Consider the following 12,880-nt stretch of genomic DNA (forward strand, 5'->3'; position numbering starts at 1 on the left):
GCCCAGCAGGCTGTGCACGCTCGGCGATCCCAAGTGTGCGCTGCGCTCGTCGTGCAAGATGACGACAGGTCCTCCAGCGTTGTGACGACAGCTCAATCCACACGACTGAGTCAAGGGCACGGCAACAACAGCGACGGGACAGGCAGCCAGGATGGGCCAAGGATTCTCGCTGGCGACGCCGTCGGCCGGCTCTGCTGGTATAGATATTGCGCAGTTGCAAGATGTGCAATACGAGCGCAGCATCGGCAACGCAAGGTTTATGAAGAGCACCCGCGGACGGCACGAACATGGTGTTGTCTTGGTCAAGGTCCTGGTAAAACCGTATGCCGGAGTCAGTCTCGACCAGTACAAGCAAAAGATAATCAGTGAGTTTGGCCCCCTTGCGTGACATAGCAGCGTTGACTGACGGCGACAGAGGAGCGCAAGGCTTTGGCTCAAGTACCCAACGCCCTGGGGTTCCAGCGCATCATCGAAACCGACACGAACGGGTATCTGGTGCGACAGTTTCAATATAGCTCCCTCTATGATCGGTTGAGCACACGTCCATTCCTCGAAGACATTGAAAAGAAGTGGCTGGCGTTCCAGCTGCTCTGCGCCCTGCGAGACTGCCATGCTCAGGACATTTACCACGGCGACATCAAGGCACAGAATGTACTGGTGACGTCTTGGAACTGGCTTTACCTGACGGACTTTTCGTCCGCGTACAAACCTGTACTTTTACCCGACGACAATCCGGGCGACTTTTCCTACTTCTTCGACACCTCTGGCCGGCGAACGTGTTATATTGCTCCCGAACGATTCTTCGCTACTGGCGACAGCCCTCCGCCCAAGGCTGAGATGACGTGGGCCATGGATATTTTCAGTGCTGGCTGCGTGATTGCCCAAATGTTCCTCGAGTCGGAAATATTCAGTCTTGCCCAGTTGTACAAGTATCGGCGCGGCGAGTATGATCCCGTCATCACTCACTTGAGCGTCGTTTCGGACAAGGATGTGCGGGATATGATTGCGCACATGATTCAGATCGATCCAGAGAAGCGATACTCTGCAGAGCAGTACCTCGAATTCTGGAAGGGAAAGGTATTTCCCAGCTACTTTTACAGCTTTTTGCACCAGTACATGGAGCTCATTACCGACCCGTCATCTGGCAACAATCCCATGTCTGGCAGCCAGAGAAACATGGGCGAGTCCGACGACAGGATCGATCGCGTCTTTTATGATTTTGACAAGATTTCTTACTTTTTGGGTTATCAACTGGAGAAGAGCGCGCCCAAGGCCTCTCCGGACCGGTCTCGATTGGGCCTGCGCCATTTTCCAGTTCGATTAAGCATCCCGAATCACGAGCATCCAGTGTCAGCCGACCTGGAGCCACCGGAAGATGACGGGACGTTGATATTCCTGACACTCATTGTATCTTCCATGAGAACCACGGCGCGAGCATCTTCCCGAGTCCGAGCTTGTGACGTTCTTTTGGCTTTCTCTGAGCGGCTGACTGACGAGGCAAAACTGGACAGGGTTTTGCCCTATCTCATGACACTGCTCAAGAAGGAGGAAACTGATTCCGTCATTGTGGCGGCTATTCGAACAATCACGCAGCTTCTCCAACTTGTGCGTATGCCAACGCCCATCAATTCCCACATACTGGTGGAGTATGTGCTCCCCCGTCTGGAAATTGCACTGGGATTACGATCGCGTGTCGCTAGCTCCCTGGTAAGAGCTACTTATGCGTCCTGCATCGGAAGTCTCGCCTCTACAGCCCAGCGTTTTCTCGAAATCGCATCCAGCTTACGGACAGACGGGTCCATTCCCATAACTGACCCCGAAGTTGAGCCAGGCGCAGAGGCAGATGCTAATTTCGAAAGCGTGTTTGATAACGCTGGACGAGAGCTTTTCGAGATCTTGGAGAGCCATACTAAGCAGCTAGTAGAAGACCCTGACGTCCATGTTCGACGGGCGTTTCTGGCATCCGTGCCCGAGCTGTGCATGTTCTTCCAAGAACACTCCAACGATATATTACTTAGCCATCTCAACACTTATCTCAACGACCGTGACTGGACGCTCAAGTGCGCATTTTTCGACACCGTGGTCGGCATTGCCGCTTTTGTTGGTAGCACAAGCCTGGAAGAATTCATGTTGCCCCTGATGGTGCAGGCCCTGGCTGACACCGAAGAGTATGTCGTTCAGGCGTCCCTACATGCACTTGCTCAGCTTGCTGGCCTTGGTCTTCTGTCAAGGCCAAAAATTTGGGAACTTGCAGACCTTGTTGGGAGGTTTACCATGCATCCCAACATTTGGATTCGAGAGGCCGGGGCCGAATTTTTATCACAGTCGGCCAAGTTTCTCAACGTGGCTGACGTGCGATGCATGTTGATGCCACTTGTCATGCCATACATGAAGACCGATTCAATGGTTGACCTCGACGAGTTGAGCATATTGGATGCGCTCAAGAAGCCTCTGACAAGAGCCGTTTTTGACCAAGCAATGACTTGGGCGATGCAGTCTGAACGGGGCGTGTTCTGGAAACCGCCGCAAAAGACGCAGTCGCTGGCGTTTGGGTCATCAAGTACGAAGTCTTCCAGGGACCTGAGCGCGAGTTCCATGACCAAGATTGTGGGTAACGACGAAGACGAGCTGTGGCTGTCCAGGTTGAGAAATTTGGGTCTCAAGCCAGATGATGAAATGAAATTACTGGCACTACGAGAATTCATCTGGCGATTGAGCAGAACCAAATTACGCGATTCGATGGGAGAACCGAGCCCTCGCACCGGACTTGTATCCCTTAAAGAGTTGGGCATTACTCCGCAAACCGTCTTTTTCAACGACGCACCGCTTCGTGATTCGACCATCACCCCCGACCTTGACACACCAGCCGGGCCATATACTATCGCCGACGCACTGTTGGACGCATCCATGACGATTGATGATACCCTGAGCAAGAGGAGAAAGGCTGCGTCACATTCTCATGCGAACCGTGTGCAGAGCGCGGGCCCTCGTTCGTCGCCGACGAGCCGGTTCTTGTCGCCAGAGGGAAGCGCTCGAGCTAGTTCACGACACTCTCGTCGAGGGTCGTCAGACAGCAGAGCCGGCCGTGCTGGGGATGACGACGTCTTCCTCAGAGATGGGCCGTACTCATCAAGACGGGCCATGCACCAACAGTCTAGTGCGTTGAGTCTCTTGGATAGAAAGGACGGGAACAAGTCTGCCGCAGAAACCAGCACAAGCGACGCCAACGCCTTTGGTGAGGTAAGGGGACCCTTTGCTCAAGGTGGTGCATCAACCCCCCCTGCACCAACTCGACAGCACGAAGGTGGCAGACCTGTTTCAAGACAAGCCAGACATACCTACGAAGGAACAGACCCCAGCATCCAACGAATGCTGGATCAAATGTACATTGACAACTTTCCCCGGGATGTCTTGGAGTTTGGGCCTATGGTCCAGCCGATTTCTAGAACCAAGGCAAGGGCTGTCAGCGTGCAGCCCGGAGACAACCACTGGAAACCAGAGGGTCACCTAGTTGCCACCTTTGGCGAGCACCAAGGTCCAATCAATAGAATTGTTGCATCTCCCGATCACCTCTTCTTCATTACCGCAGGCAGTGACGGCTGTGTTCGAGTGTGGGATGCAGCAAGGTTGGAGAGGAACATTACGCACCGATCTAGACAAACACATAGACATGCCGATGGCGCTCATGTGCTGGCGCTGTGTTTTGTAGAAAACTCACATTGCTTCGTTAGCTGCGCCAGTGACGGGAGCGTGCACATCGTCAAGGTTGACACGGTATCGGCAAGCGGCGTTGTTAGATATGGCAAGCTGCGGGTCGTGCGAGAATACCAACTACCCGAGGGAGAGTTTGCCGTCTGGTGTGAACACTTCAGGCAGGAATCGAATTCTGTCTTGGTTCTCGCGACGAACCAGTCTAGAATTCTCGGAATCGACTTGCGGACCATGTCGATCTTGTATGTTCTGGAGAATTCAGTCCACCACGGGACACCTACCTGCTTCTGCGTGGACCGAAAGCGCAACTGGCTCTGCTTGGGTACGTCACATGGTGTGGTCGACCTCTGGGACCTGCGCTTCAAGATGAGGCTCCGCGGCTGGGGCGTCCCGGGCAAGGGCTCGATATATCGAGTTTGTATCCATCCAACCAAGGGCCGTGGGAAATGGGTATGCATCTCTGGAGGCACATCGCAAGGGGAGATGACTGTATGGGATTTAGAAAAGACGGTATGCAGAGAGATATATCGGACGAGCGCAAGCAAGGATGGCCCCAAGGGATACAGCTCTTGGGACGTCGACGAAGACAAACCGGAAGGAATGCTGGATCGATTTGCAACGGACCTCGAGAACAGCGAGGCAGCGAGTGCCGATCGGGGCGTACGCGCCATGATAGCCGCCACAGGAGCCGCTGAGGACTCCCGGGATGTCCGCCATGCATTCATTCTCACAGGTGGCTCGGACAAGAAGCTTCGGTTCTGGGACGTCTCTCGCATAGAAAATTCGTGCGTCTACAGCGGCCTAGCATCCGACGAGCAACAACCTACGTTTATTGCAGCGCACCCAACCACCACGCTAACGTTGAATACAGAAAGAGCCCACAGACGTGGTGGCTCGTCGGAAAATACGACCTCTGCAGGGGATAGTTCAAGGGGTAAGAGCTCGAGCAGACGACCAGCGAGGTCGACGGTGATATCGATGCAGCAGCAGCAGCTTTTGCAGTCTCATCTGGACGCCATCTTGGATGTGGTGCTGTTAGAACATCCATACACGATGAGCGTGAGCGTGGACCGGTCGGGGGTGGTGTTTGTATTTCAATAGAGGCACATGAGATCGATAGTAAAAAAACACCATGGTCGTTGACAAACCAAGCTCACAACCCCATGCACAATCTGAAGATGGGACAGTCGTGCAAGAAACACGTCGAGTTGTGTCGTCCATGGCAGAAACATTCTCATCCGGCGAGCCCAAAACGGCAAGACTCAAAACCATGTGGGGCATCGGCGCATCCGCCCCGGCGCCAGAAGACGAAGCCAAAATTTCGACTCCGCCTTGGCCCAATCTTCATCAGCCTTGTCAGTCTTGGACCAAAAACCCCCTCCAATCCCTCAATAGCGCGTCACAAATCGTCCTCCTCGACGCGAGCCCAGGTCGTCTTTTCCAGCGACAGCTCTCACTCATTTGAGCAGTCCACAAGTTACGCAGGCGCCCACGAGGTAGAAGCAGTTCTCGCGATGCGGCTCACCAGCGAGCTCATCCACGATTCCCTATCCTACCTGAACCCGCTCAAGGAGCGCGAATTAGATCTCCGAGGTGCGTTTACGAAAAGAGCAGATGCTACATTCTTTTCTACTTGATACGAAAGACAGCAAATCCTTGATCATGAAGAGCTAGTTGATGCGAATGTTGGATTGGTCTACAGGACACAGGATCCCTGCGATTGAGAATCTTGGTGTGGCGGGTGTAAGTATTCCTCGTCTGATGGGGGGTTTTTTTTCCCTTCCCTTCCGCGTCGCGCACCGGTCGAGGCCGCCAGTCTCTCTCTGCGAGGGATTCTCTAACAGGAGCGACAGCCGCACGACTCCATCGACTTGACAGACAATGATATACAAGTCCTAGGCAACTTTCCGCTCTCGCCGCGCCTCACGACGCTTCTCTTGGCGAGGAATCGAATTGCGAGCATCCAGGCTAGTCTGCCGAGTGCTGTGCCGAACCTGACGAATCTTGTGCTGGCATCGAACAATTTTGCGGAACTGGCCGACTTGGACACGCTCAAGGGGTTTGAGAGGTTGACGCATTTGGTATTGGCGGACAGTCCGGTGACCAAGAAGGAGGTATGTTCAGAAGCTGGCTTCTCGTCGAGGGCAGGGCCCCCGGGGGGCCACCGCGTGGGAGATGGGGGGGGCTGTGCTGACCCGGCTCGCGCTCAGCACTACCGCTACTGGATCCTTTGGAGATGTCCTACCGTCCGTTTCTTGGACTACGCCAAAGTAAAGGAAGCCGAGAGGGCGCGAGGGCGGGAGTTGTTTGGATCGGCAGAAGAGCCCACGGCTTTGGCGTTGGAGGTGAGAGTCTGGAGTCCTTCTTTCCACGCTTGCTGACCCGGCTGACCTGATTCCGTGTAGATTCTGGGCAAGAAGTCCAAGACGTTTGACGTGTCGGCCAATGGCGCCGCACAGACGTCCAAACTGTCGAGGATAAAACTTACAGACGACGAGAAGAAGAGGCTGCAGGACAAGATTAAAAAGGCTACTAGTTTGCAGGAGATCATTGCCTTGGAAAAGGAGTTGAACGAGGGGCGGTTACCGGCTGGCATTCACGCCGACGCCATGGAGGAATAGGCGTTTTTTCAGGTATATTCACAACATGGTTCCCCAGAGGAGCGCAATATCCAAGTGCCGCACGGAGAAGAATCCCGTACGACTAGTTTGAAATGGAACAAGAGTTTTCTCATCTGGCGCTGCCACTCACTCAGAGCAGCGCAACCCGGCCCGAACACTGTACAATTAGTAGCGGGATTCCACGGACCGCGTCTTGCACGGCACGGTGGCACAGAAATCTATAATCTCACAACACCCGGAGCACTAGCCCGTCATGCGTACATCCCCATCTCTCCCTGTGACCTGTCTCATTTCCATCTCCAGCTGCTTGTTCGGATCGTCACCACTCTGTCTGTCGTCGTGTCTCAAAGGCACCGAGAAGGCACTGCCAGACAGGCCACCACCGTTAACGATTAGACTCGCTGCGCCGTTGGTTGTGGTGGGGGTTTGACGGGACGGCTCTGGTCGATCTTGGGGTATTTTGAGGTCCCCCCTGAGACGGGCATGCGTCTTCAACGCGGTAGCTTTGGCCTTTCTGTAGGGGACCGTCTTGGGGACCACGTCTTCCAGGAATTCGAGGTGGTCGTGGGTCGACACGGCGTTGGCTGCGTGGTGTCAGGTCCGACGGCGTACTCGGGCGAAGGAGGGAAACCTACCGACGTCCTTGTACTGAATGTTGCGGCGGGGCTTGCGGTCTAGTTTTGCCTGCGTGTTTGCCTCCTCCGCGAGGTGTTGGATGAACATCTCCTGAGGTGACGCGTCAGTCGAGCCAGGGGCGGGCTGGGGCTTGGAGGGCACGAGCGAGGTACCGCTGCGAGGGTGATGACAAAGGCGGCGTTGTTAGAGCACATGGCTATGTCTGAGTCTTGGTTGATTATTTTCTTGACGCGAGATACTAGGCAGGAAGACATGTGAGCTGGGCGCCTGGGACCGAGGGCGGGGACTTCTGGCGACGCACATGGGAGTTGGGTTTGCCCCGTGGGCGCCTTGCGCGGAGGGATCGCGCTCGTGTTGTACGGCATTGCGAGTAATGGTTCGCTACGGATGGATTAGTACTTGTGCCGGTTGTGCCGGGCGGAATGAGCGGCAGTATGGTGGGCGATGAGATGGGCAGACTCCAGGCATACTGTGTGAGCGAGTTCGTGTAGGAGAAAGATTCAAAGATGGTTGATTTGCCTGCTTGAGCGATGTTAGCTGGGAGTTGAGTGAATGTGGGATGCTGGAGGGCAGTTGTACGGACCAACCTCGAAGGGGTACCAGGATGTGTCGAGTATGAATGCGGTATGGTGAGGATGAGCTGTATGTAGTTTGTGCTTTGCGTGGAGTTGTAAGCACGCGACGAGGCGTGGAGCTCATAAATCATGAAATTGTGTACGTTGCGCCGTGCTTGGTTCCGTCACCAGTGCATGGCCTTGGCACGGGGCCTGGCAGGGATAGTGGAGCACACGCGCGCGCCACACTTGGTGACGTGCCGGCGGCTACTTGGCCAATGTCCATTGCGCCTTAACTTTAGCCTGACGGTGCTGGGCGGTTGCAGGCGCGACATGCGCACCGGGGCAGTGCTCTGAAGACCGACACTCTGGACATTCACATTCATCACCTCGGACAACGTTGAATTCTTTCCCCCTCGTCGACGACAACGCCCCATCCCATAGATGGCCGCCATGGTTTACGCCCCAAAGTCATGAGCGCGCAATCTCCATCCTACAGCCGAAACCCTGGCCTCGTGCGACGCTCCTCCATCGGCTCCCGTCTTTCCTTTGCCGTGTCGACGGCTGAACAAGGCGCTGCTGCTATTCCGCCGCCAGGAGAGGCGCAGATTGAGGAGGAAATTGTAGAAATCAAGAGATATGAGGTATGAGATGCCACTGTGGCCGGCCAAGTGGACTCTTTTTTTTTTCTTTTTTTTTTTTTTGCTGACCCGTGCTCAACAGGACTTTACAACCATAGGTACGATGTTGTCTTGTGCTCGACACAATCCGGCCAACCTCTCTCCCTGTGGCTGCAACGCGCGCCGGAGCTGACTCTAGTTTTTGCGTAGACTGGGTTCAAGATGCCTCTCGCGAACAGGCGCGACGAAAAACAAGGCAGAAACGAGCGGCGAGCTTATACGACCGCGGACAGCAGAGCTGGCGGTATCGACTCTGGGCCTCGTATGACGCTGCGCAGGGCTGGATCGTCGTCACCATCATTGGCGCAGCGATTGGGTTGAACGCAGCATTTTTGAATATCGCCACCGAGTGGCTGTCTGATGTCAAGTTGGGTCACTGCACAACGGCCTTTTATCTGAATGAGAAGTTTTGCTGCTGGGGAGAAGACAATGGTAAGCACCAAGTGTGTGGGAGTATGTGATGCAGACCTTGTTTTGCTGACCGGGCGGCAGGGTGCCCTAATTGGCATCGGTGGACGGGTTTTGGGCCGTTCAACTACTTTATATATTTCATGTTCGGGGTATGTCTTGACTAACCCTCCATACTTGACGAATGTTTGCTGACACTCTGGTAGACTTGCTTTGCATTTGCAGCTGCTATCCTTGTCAAGTTCTTCGCACCGTACGCCGCCGGGTCTGGCATTTCCGAAATCAAATGCATCATTGCAGGCTTTGTGATGAAGGGGTTTCTCGGCTTCTGGACTCTGGTCATCAAGTCCATAGCGCTTCCGCTGACCATAGCATCTGGTCTGTCTGTCGGCAAAGAAGGCCCCAGCGTTCACTACGCCGTCTGCACCGGCAACGTCATTTCACGACTATTCACCAAGTATCGGCGCAATGCGTCCAAGACACGAGAGATCCTGAGCGCCTGTGCTGCGGCTGGTGTCGCAGTCGCCTTTGGCAGCCCCATCGGAGGCGTACTCTTCTCCCTGGAAGAAATGTCGAACCACTTCCCGCTCAAGACCATGTGGCGAAGCTATTTCTGTGCATTGGTGGCCACGGCTGTTCTCTCGGCCATGAATCCCTTCCGCACAGGACAGCTCGTCATGTTCCAGGTCAAGTATGATCGGGACTGGCACTTTTTCGAAATTGTCTTCTACATCATCATAGGCATCTTTGGCGGCCTTTACGGCGCCTTTGTCATCAAATGGAACCTGCGAGCACAGGCGTTCCGCAAGAAGTACCTCGCCAAGTATGCGGTCCTTGAAGCCACCCTGTTGGCTGCTGCAACAGCCGTCATTTGCTATCCCAATGCCTTTCTGCAAATCGACATGACGGAGAGCATGGAGATCCTGTTCCTGGAGTGTGAAGGCGCGGAGGATTACCACGGACTTTGCGAGCCAGACAAGAGGTTCTGGAACATTGCGTCCTTGATCCTTGCCACCGTTTTGCGCATACTCCTTGTTATCGTCTCGTATGGCTGTAAAGTTCCTGCGGGTATTTTCGTGCCCTCAATGGCCATCGGAGCGTCGTTTGGGCGCACCGTCGGCATCGTCGTCCAGGCCATCCACGAAGCGAACCCCAAGAGCATATTCTTCGCAGCCTGCAAGCCGGACGAGCCCTGCATCACACCCGGAACGTATGCGTTTCTCGGAGCCGGTGCCGCGCTCAGTGGCATCATGCACATCACGATTTCCGTCGTCGTCATCATGTTTGAGCTGACGGGGGCGCTGACGTATATCCTACCCACCATGATTGTGGTCGGCGTCACCAAGGCCGTCAGCGACATGTTTGGCAGGGGCGGCATCGCCGACCGGATGATATGGTTCAACGGGTTCCCGTACCTGGACAACAAGGTAGAACACAACTTTGGCGTCCCCGTGTCGCAGGTCATGAGGACATCGGTCGTGTCCGTGCCGGTCAGTGGGATGACGCTCGCCGACCTGGAAGCCCTACTCTCAGAGGACGAATATCAAGGCTTCCCCGTTGTGGAGGACAGGTCGTCCAAGATTCTAGTAGGGTACATCGGACGACCTGAGCTCCGCTACGCAGTCGACCGCGTCCGCCGCGAAAGACCAGTCGGTCCCAACGCGAGATGCACGTTCGCACCACCACCCGCCGTCGCCTCGAACGGCGCCACGCCGGTCACGCCCAGCACCACGACAGGCACAGACTCCACGTCCTCCACATGCCTCGACTTCAGTCGCTACATGGACGCCACACCTGTCACGGCTCACCCCAGACTGCCCCTCGAGACTGTCATGGAGCTCTTCCGCAAGATTGGCCCGCGCGTCATCCTCATCGAGTACCACGGCAAACTGACGGGCCTGGTGACGGTGAAGGACTGTCTCAAGTATCAGTTCAAAGTGGAGGCAGCTGAGAATCCCAAAGACGACCACCGCATCAACCAAGGCCAGGAGCAGCTCTGGGCAGCGTTCCGCAAAGCGGGCCACTGGGTAGCGGGCCATGTATCGACCATGTCGAGGGGCAGGATACGCCTAAGTGGCGATGAGGACCTGATGCGAGCCCGCGGTGCCATCCTCGACGGGGACGAGGACGCGGCCGACGAAGGGGTAGAGCTAGAAAGTCGAAGATGAGAAGGAAGGCGAAGAGAACGCTGAAAGTCGGGCGCCCCTCTTCCGCTTTCCTGCTCAAGATGTGCCGTGATATATCGTATACATTGTATATTCGTCCATTGGCCCATCTACAAAGTAACCATTGTCCACGTGCATCTGAAACCTCGGCATCCCCGTACACGCCCCGTCGCTATCTGGACAAGTCTCCCAGATCAGCGACATCGACATCGACATCCACATGCTCATCCTCATCGTCGTCCTCGTTGGCGCCCTCGGCCTTGATCAACGGAGTCGTCTCCGTCTGCCTGTTCGGCTCCCGACTCGCAGCCTCGGCCGGCGTCTCGTCCCGGCCCTGGCCCTCGTCCTCGCGGCCGACAATGACATTCCCAGCCACCAGCAGCGACGCGCCCGCCCACCACAGCGGGGGGAGGGCCTCTGCGAAAATAAACAGCCCCAGCAGGGCCGTCAGCATGAAGTTGGTGGACGTGTTGACGATGCTGACTTGGGTGGTGGAAGTGCCCCTCGCCAGGGCCTTGGTGAAGAGCGTCCACATCTTTTCATGTTCGTCATCATCATCATCATCATCATCATCATCATCATCATCATCGCGCTGTCTGGCGGTGGGGAAGGGGGGAGGGTCGGGGCTTACGACGCCGTTAAAGGTGAGGTTTAGGCCGAAGAAGATCTGGTATCGTTAGTTTTTCCGGCCCAGATGGACTCGCGGGGGTGGGGGGCCGCGTACGGCGCGGACGGCAACCTCCACGACGTTGTCGTGCGACGAGAGGGACAGGATGGCGGCCATCTTGTGGGCCAGGGTGGATGTGAGCTCCGTGGTTGTTCTGTCCGGTCAGCACGGTCTTTGGCGTGGACAGACGTCAGCCGGGGAGGGGAGGGTGGTCTGGGCGTACAGCTTTGCAAAGACGCCGTTGAAGGCTGCGCAGGCGCCGCTCGCGACGGCGTACATGATCCATTGGGTGCGGGAGGACGCGGGAGTTGGGGGCCCGGAGACCATGGCGGCGGGCGTGGCTTGGGCTGCGGTGCTGGATTGCTCGCGGCGGCGCTGGCGGACCATGCTCTTGGAGCGTCGGCGCGGGTAGTTGGATCGGCGACTGCTGGTGTGGCCTGGACTGGGGGGGGGGGGAGATGCGGGACGCGGATGGCTGCTGCGTGCGTCGTGTGTGGTGTGGAGAAGAAATCCGCGGTCCGTGGGGTCCGTGGAATCGCGATTGGAAGACGGGAGCTCCGAGACGGAGCACGGAGAGAATCATGGGTAAAGATGAACTACGCAGACCTTCTTCTACCGTGACAAGAGAAGACGGAAAACAAGAAGAGCAAAAACGCCAAACCCCCTCGTGTTCCTGTTCCTGTTCCTGAAACGCCGCCAAATGCATACCGCGAGGTCTGCCTCGAGTCGTCGTGCTCTGCCGTCATTCTGGTTGACAAACCCACCCGTGTATCGTGTATAATCAATCCGGCCCGTGGCTGTTCCCCCCCCCCCTCTGCGCGCCTCTACGCGCCCTCTCCAGGCTTCTTCGCATTGCAGCTGACAATCTTGACCTTGTCCGCCTGGACAGACTGGCTGCCATTATCCATCTTAAAGGTGACGTTTTTGATCAAGAAGGTCCACACCTCGTCGCAGAACCTGTAGGTATCGAGGCTCCCCTACCCGCCGTCCCCCGTGTCAGCATCATGTGCATCTCTCCGCGTCGAGTTCCGTCGCGCGCGCGCCCAGGATCCAGTTTGGCACCAACCTTGAACTGCAGCCTGCTCTTGACGTTCTTCTGCAGCGCCTCTGTGATGGCCTGGTCAAAGTTCCCGAGGATCTTCATCGCCAGCTGCGGGTTGATGCGCTCATCGCTGATCAAGTCGTCGAGGGTGTCTGTCAAGGCGAGCCCGATGCTGCCGCATGCCCAGGTGCCCAGGTCAACGTCGGCCCTTCATTTGCCCCCGTCGACACGGGACTTTTCCGGGGACATGCGATACGTACCTGCTCCGACGGTACAGCTCGTAGAAAGACTGCGCTCCCGACGCCATGGTTGCGCTGTCCTGGCCTTGTCGTCTTCTTTCCCTGTGTTGGATGTCTTTGGTTTGCGCCACCCAGCAAAGAGCCTTTGTTTTGTAAT

The 12,880-nt window shown here is 56.2% G+C and overlaps 6 protein-coding genes across 6 annotated transcripts; 3 read left to right on the forward strand and 3 right to left on the reverse strand.

Annotated features, from left to right (window-relative positions):
- Positions 1–151: 151 nt before the first annotated feature.
- Positions 152–4,812, forward strand: MAM_04319 (phosphoinositide 3-kinase regulatory subunit 4; the record flags this gene model as incomplete). The annotated part of the gene is made up of 2 exons (XM_040823117.1): positions 152–365; positions 416–4,812. The coding sequence occupies 2 exons, from the start codon at positions 152–154 to the stop codon at positions 4,810–4,812; spliced, it is 4,611 nt and encodes a 1,536-aa protein (XP_040678996.1).
- A 413-nt stretch (positions 4,813–5,225) lies between these two features.
- MAM_04320 (Leucine-rich repeat protein) lies at positions 5,226–6,332 on the forward strand (the record flags this gene model as incomplete). The annotated part of the gene is made up of 5 exons (XM_040823118.1): positions 5,226–5,304; positions 5,414–5,454; positions 5,565–5,825; positions 5,922–6,056; positions 6,117–6,332. The coding sequence occupies 5 exons, from the start codon at positions 5,226–5,228 to the stop codon at positions 6,330–6,332; spliced, it is 732 nt and encodes a 243-aa protein (XP_040678997.1).
- A 243-nt stretch (positions 6,333–6,575) lies between these two features.
- MAM_04321 (Histone-like transcription factor and archaeal histone family protein) lies at positions 6,576–7,333 on the reverse strand (the record flags this gene model as incomplete). Its single annotated transcript, XM_040823119.1, has 3 exons — positions 6,576–6,916; positions 6,968–7,058; positions 7,121–7,333. The coding sequence occupies 3 exons, from the start codon at positions 7,331–7,333 to the stop codon at positions 6,576–6,578; spliced, it is 645 nt and encodes a 214-aa protein (XP_040678998.1).
- A 662-nt stretch (positions 7,334–7,995) lies between these two features.
- On the forward strand, positions 7,996–10,778 carry MAM_04322 (CLC voltage-gated chloride channel; the record flags this gene model as incomplete). Its single annotated transcript, XM_040823120.1, has 5 exons — positions 7,996–8,166; positions 8,246–8,261; positions 8,353–8,634; positions 8,695–8,762; positions 8,817–10,778. 5 exons carry the CDS (start codon positions 7,996–7,998, stop codon positions 10,776–10,778), a joined length of 2,499 nt encoding a protein of 832 aa, XP_040678999.1.
- Positions 10,779–10,947: 169 nt separating this feature from the next.
- On the reverse strand, positions 10,948–11,769 carry MAM_04323 (uncharacterized protein; the record flags this gene model as incomplete). Its single annotated transcript, XM_040823121.1, has 3 exons — positions 10,948–11,442; positions 11,500–11,596; positions 11,666–11,769. 3 exons carry the CDS (start codon positions 11,767–11,769, stop codon positions 10,948–10,950), a joined length of 696 nt encoding a protein of 231 aa, XP_040679000.1.
- Positions 11,770–12,266: 497 nt separating this feature from the next.
- Positions 12,267–12,791, reverse strand: MAM_04324 (Transcription initiation factor IIA, gamma subunit; the record flags this gene model as incomplete). Its single annotated transcript, XM_040823122.1, has 3 exons — positions 12,267–12,419; positions 12,509–12,656; positions 12,745–12,791. The coding sequence occupies 3 exons, from the start codon at positions 12,789–12,791 to the stop codon at positions 12,267–12,269; spliced, it is 348 nt and encodes a 115-aa protein (XP_040679001.1).
- Between the last annotated feature and the right edge of the window lie 89 nt (positions 12,792–12,880).

Source organism: Metarhizium album, assembly GCF_000804445.1.
Source record: "Metarhizium album ARSEF 1941 chromosome Unknown scaffold_9, whole genome shotgun sequence".
NCBI lineage: Eukaryota > Fungi > Ascomycota > Sordariomycetes > Hypocreales > Clavicipitaceae > Metarhizium > Metarhizium album.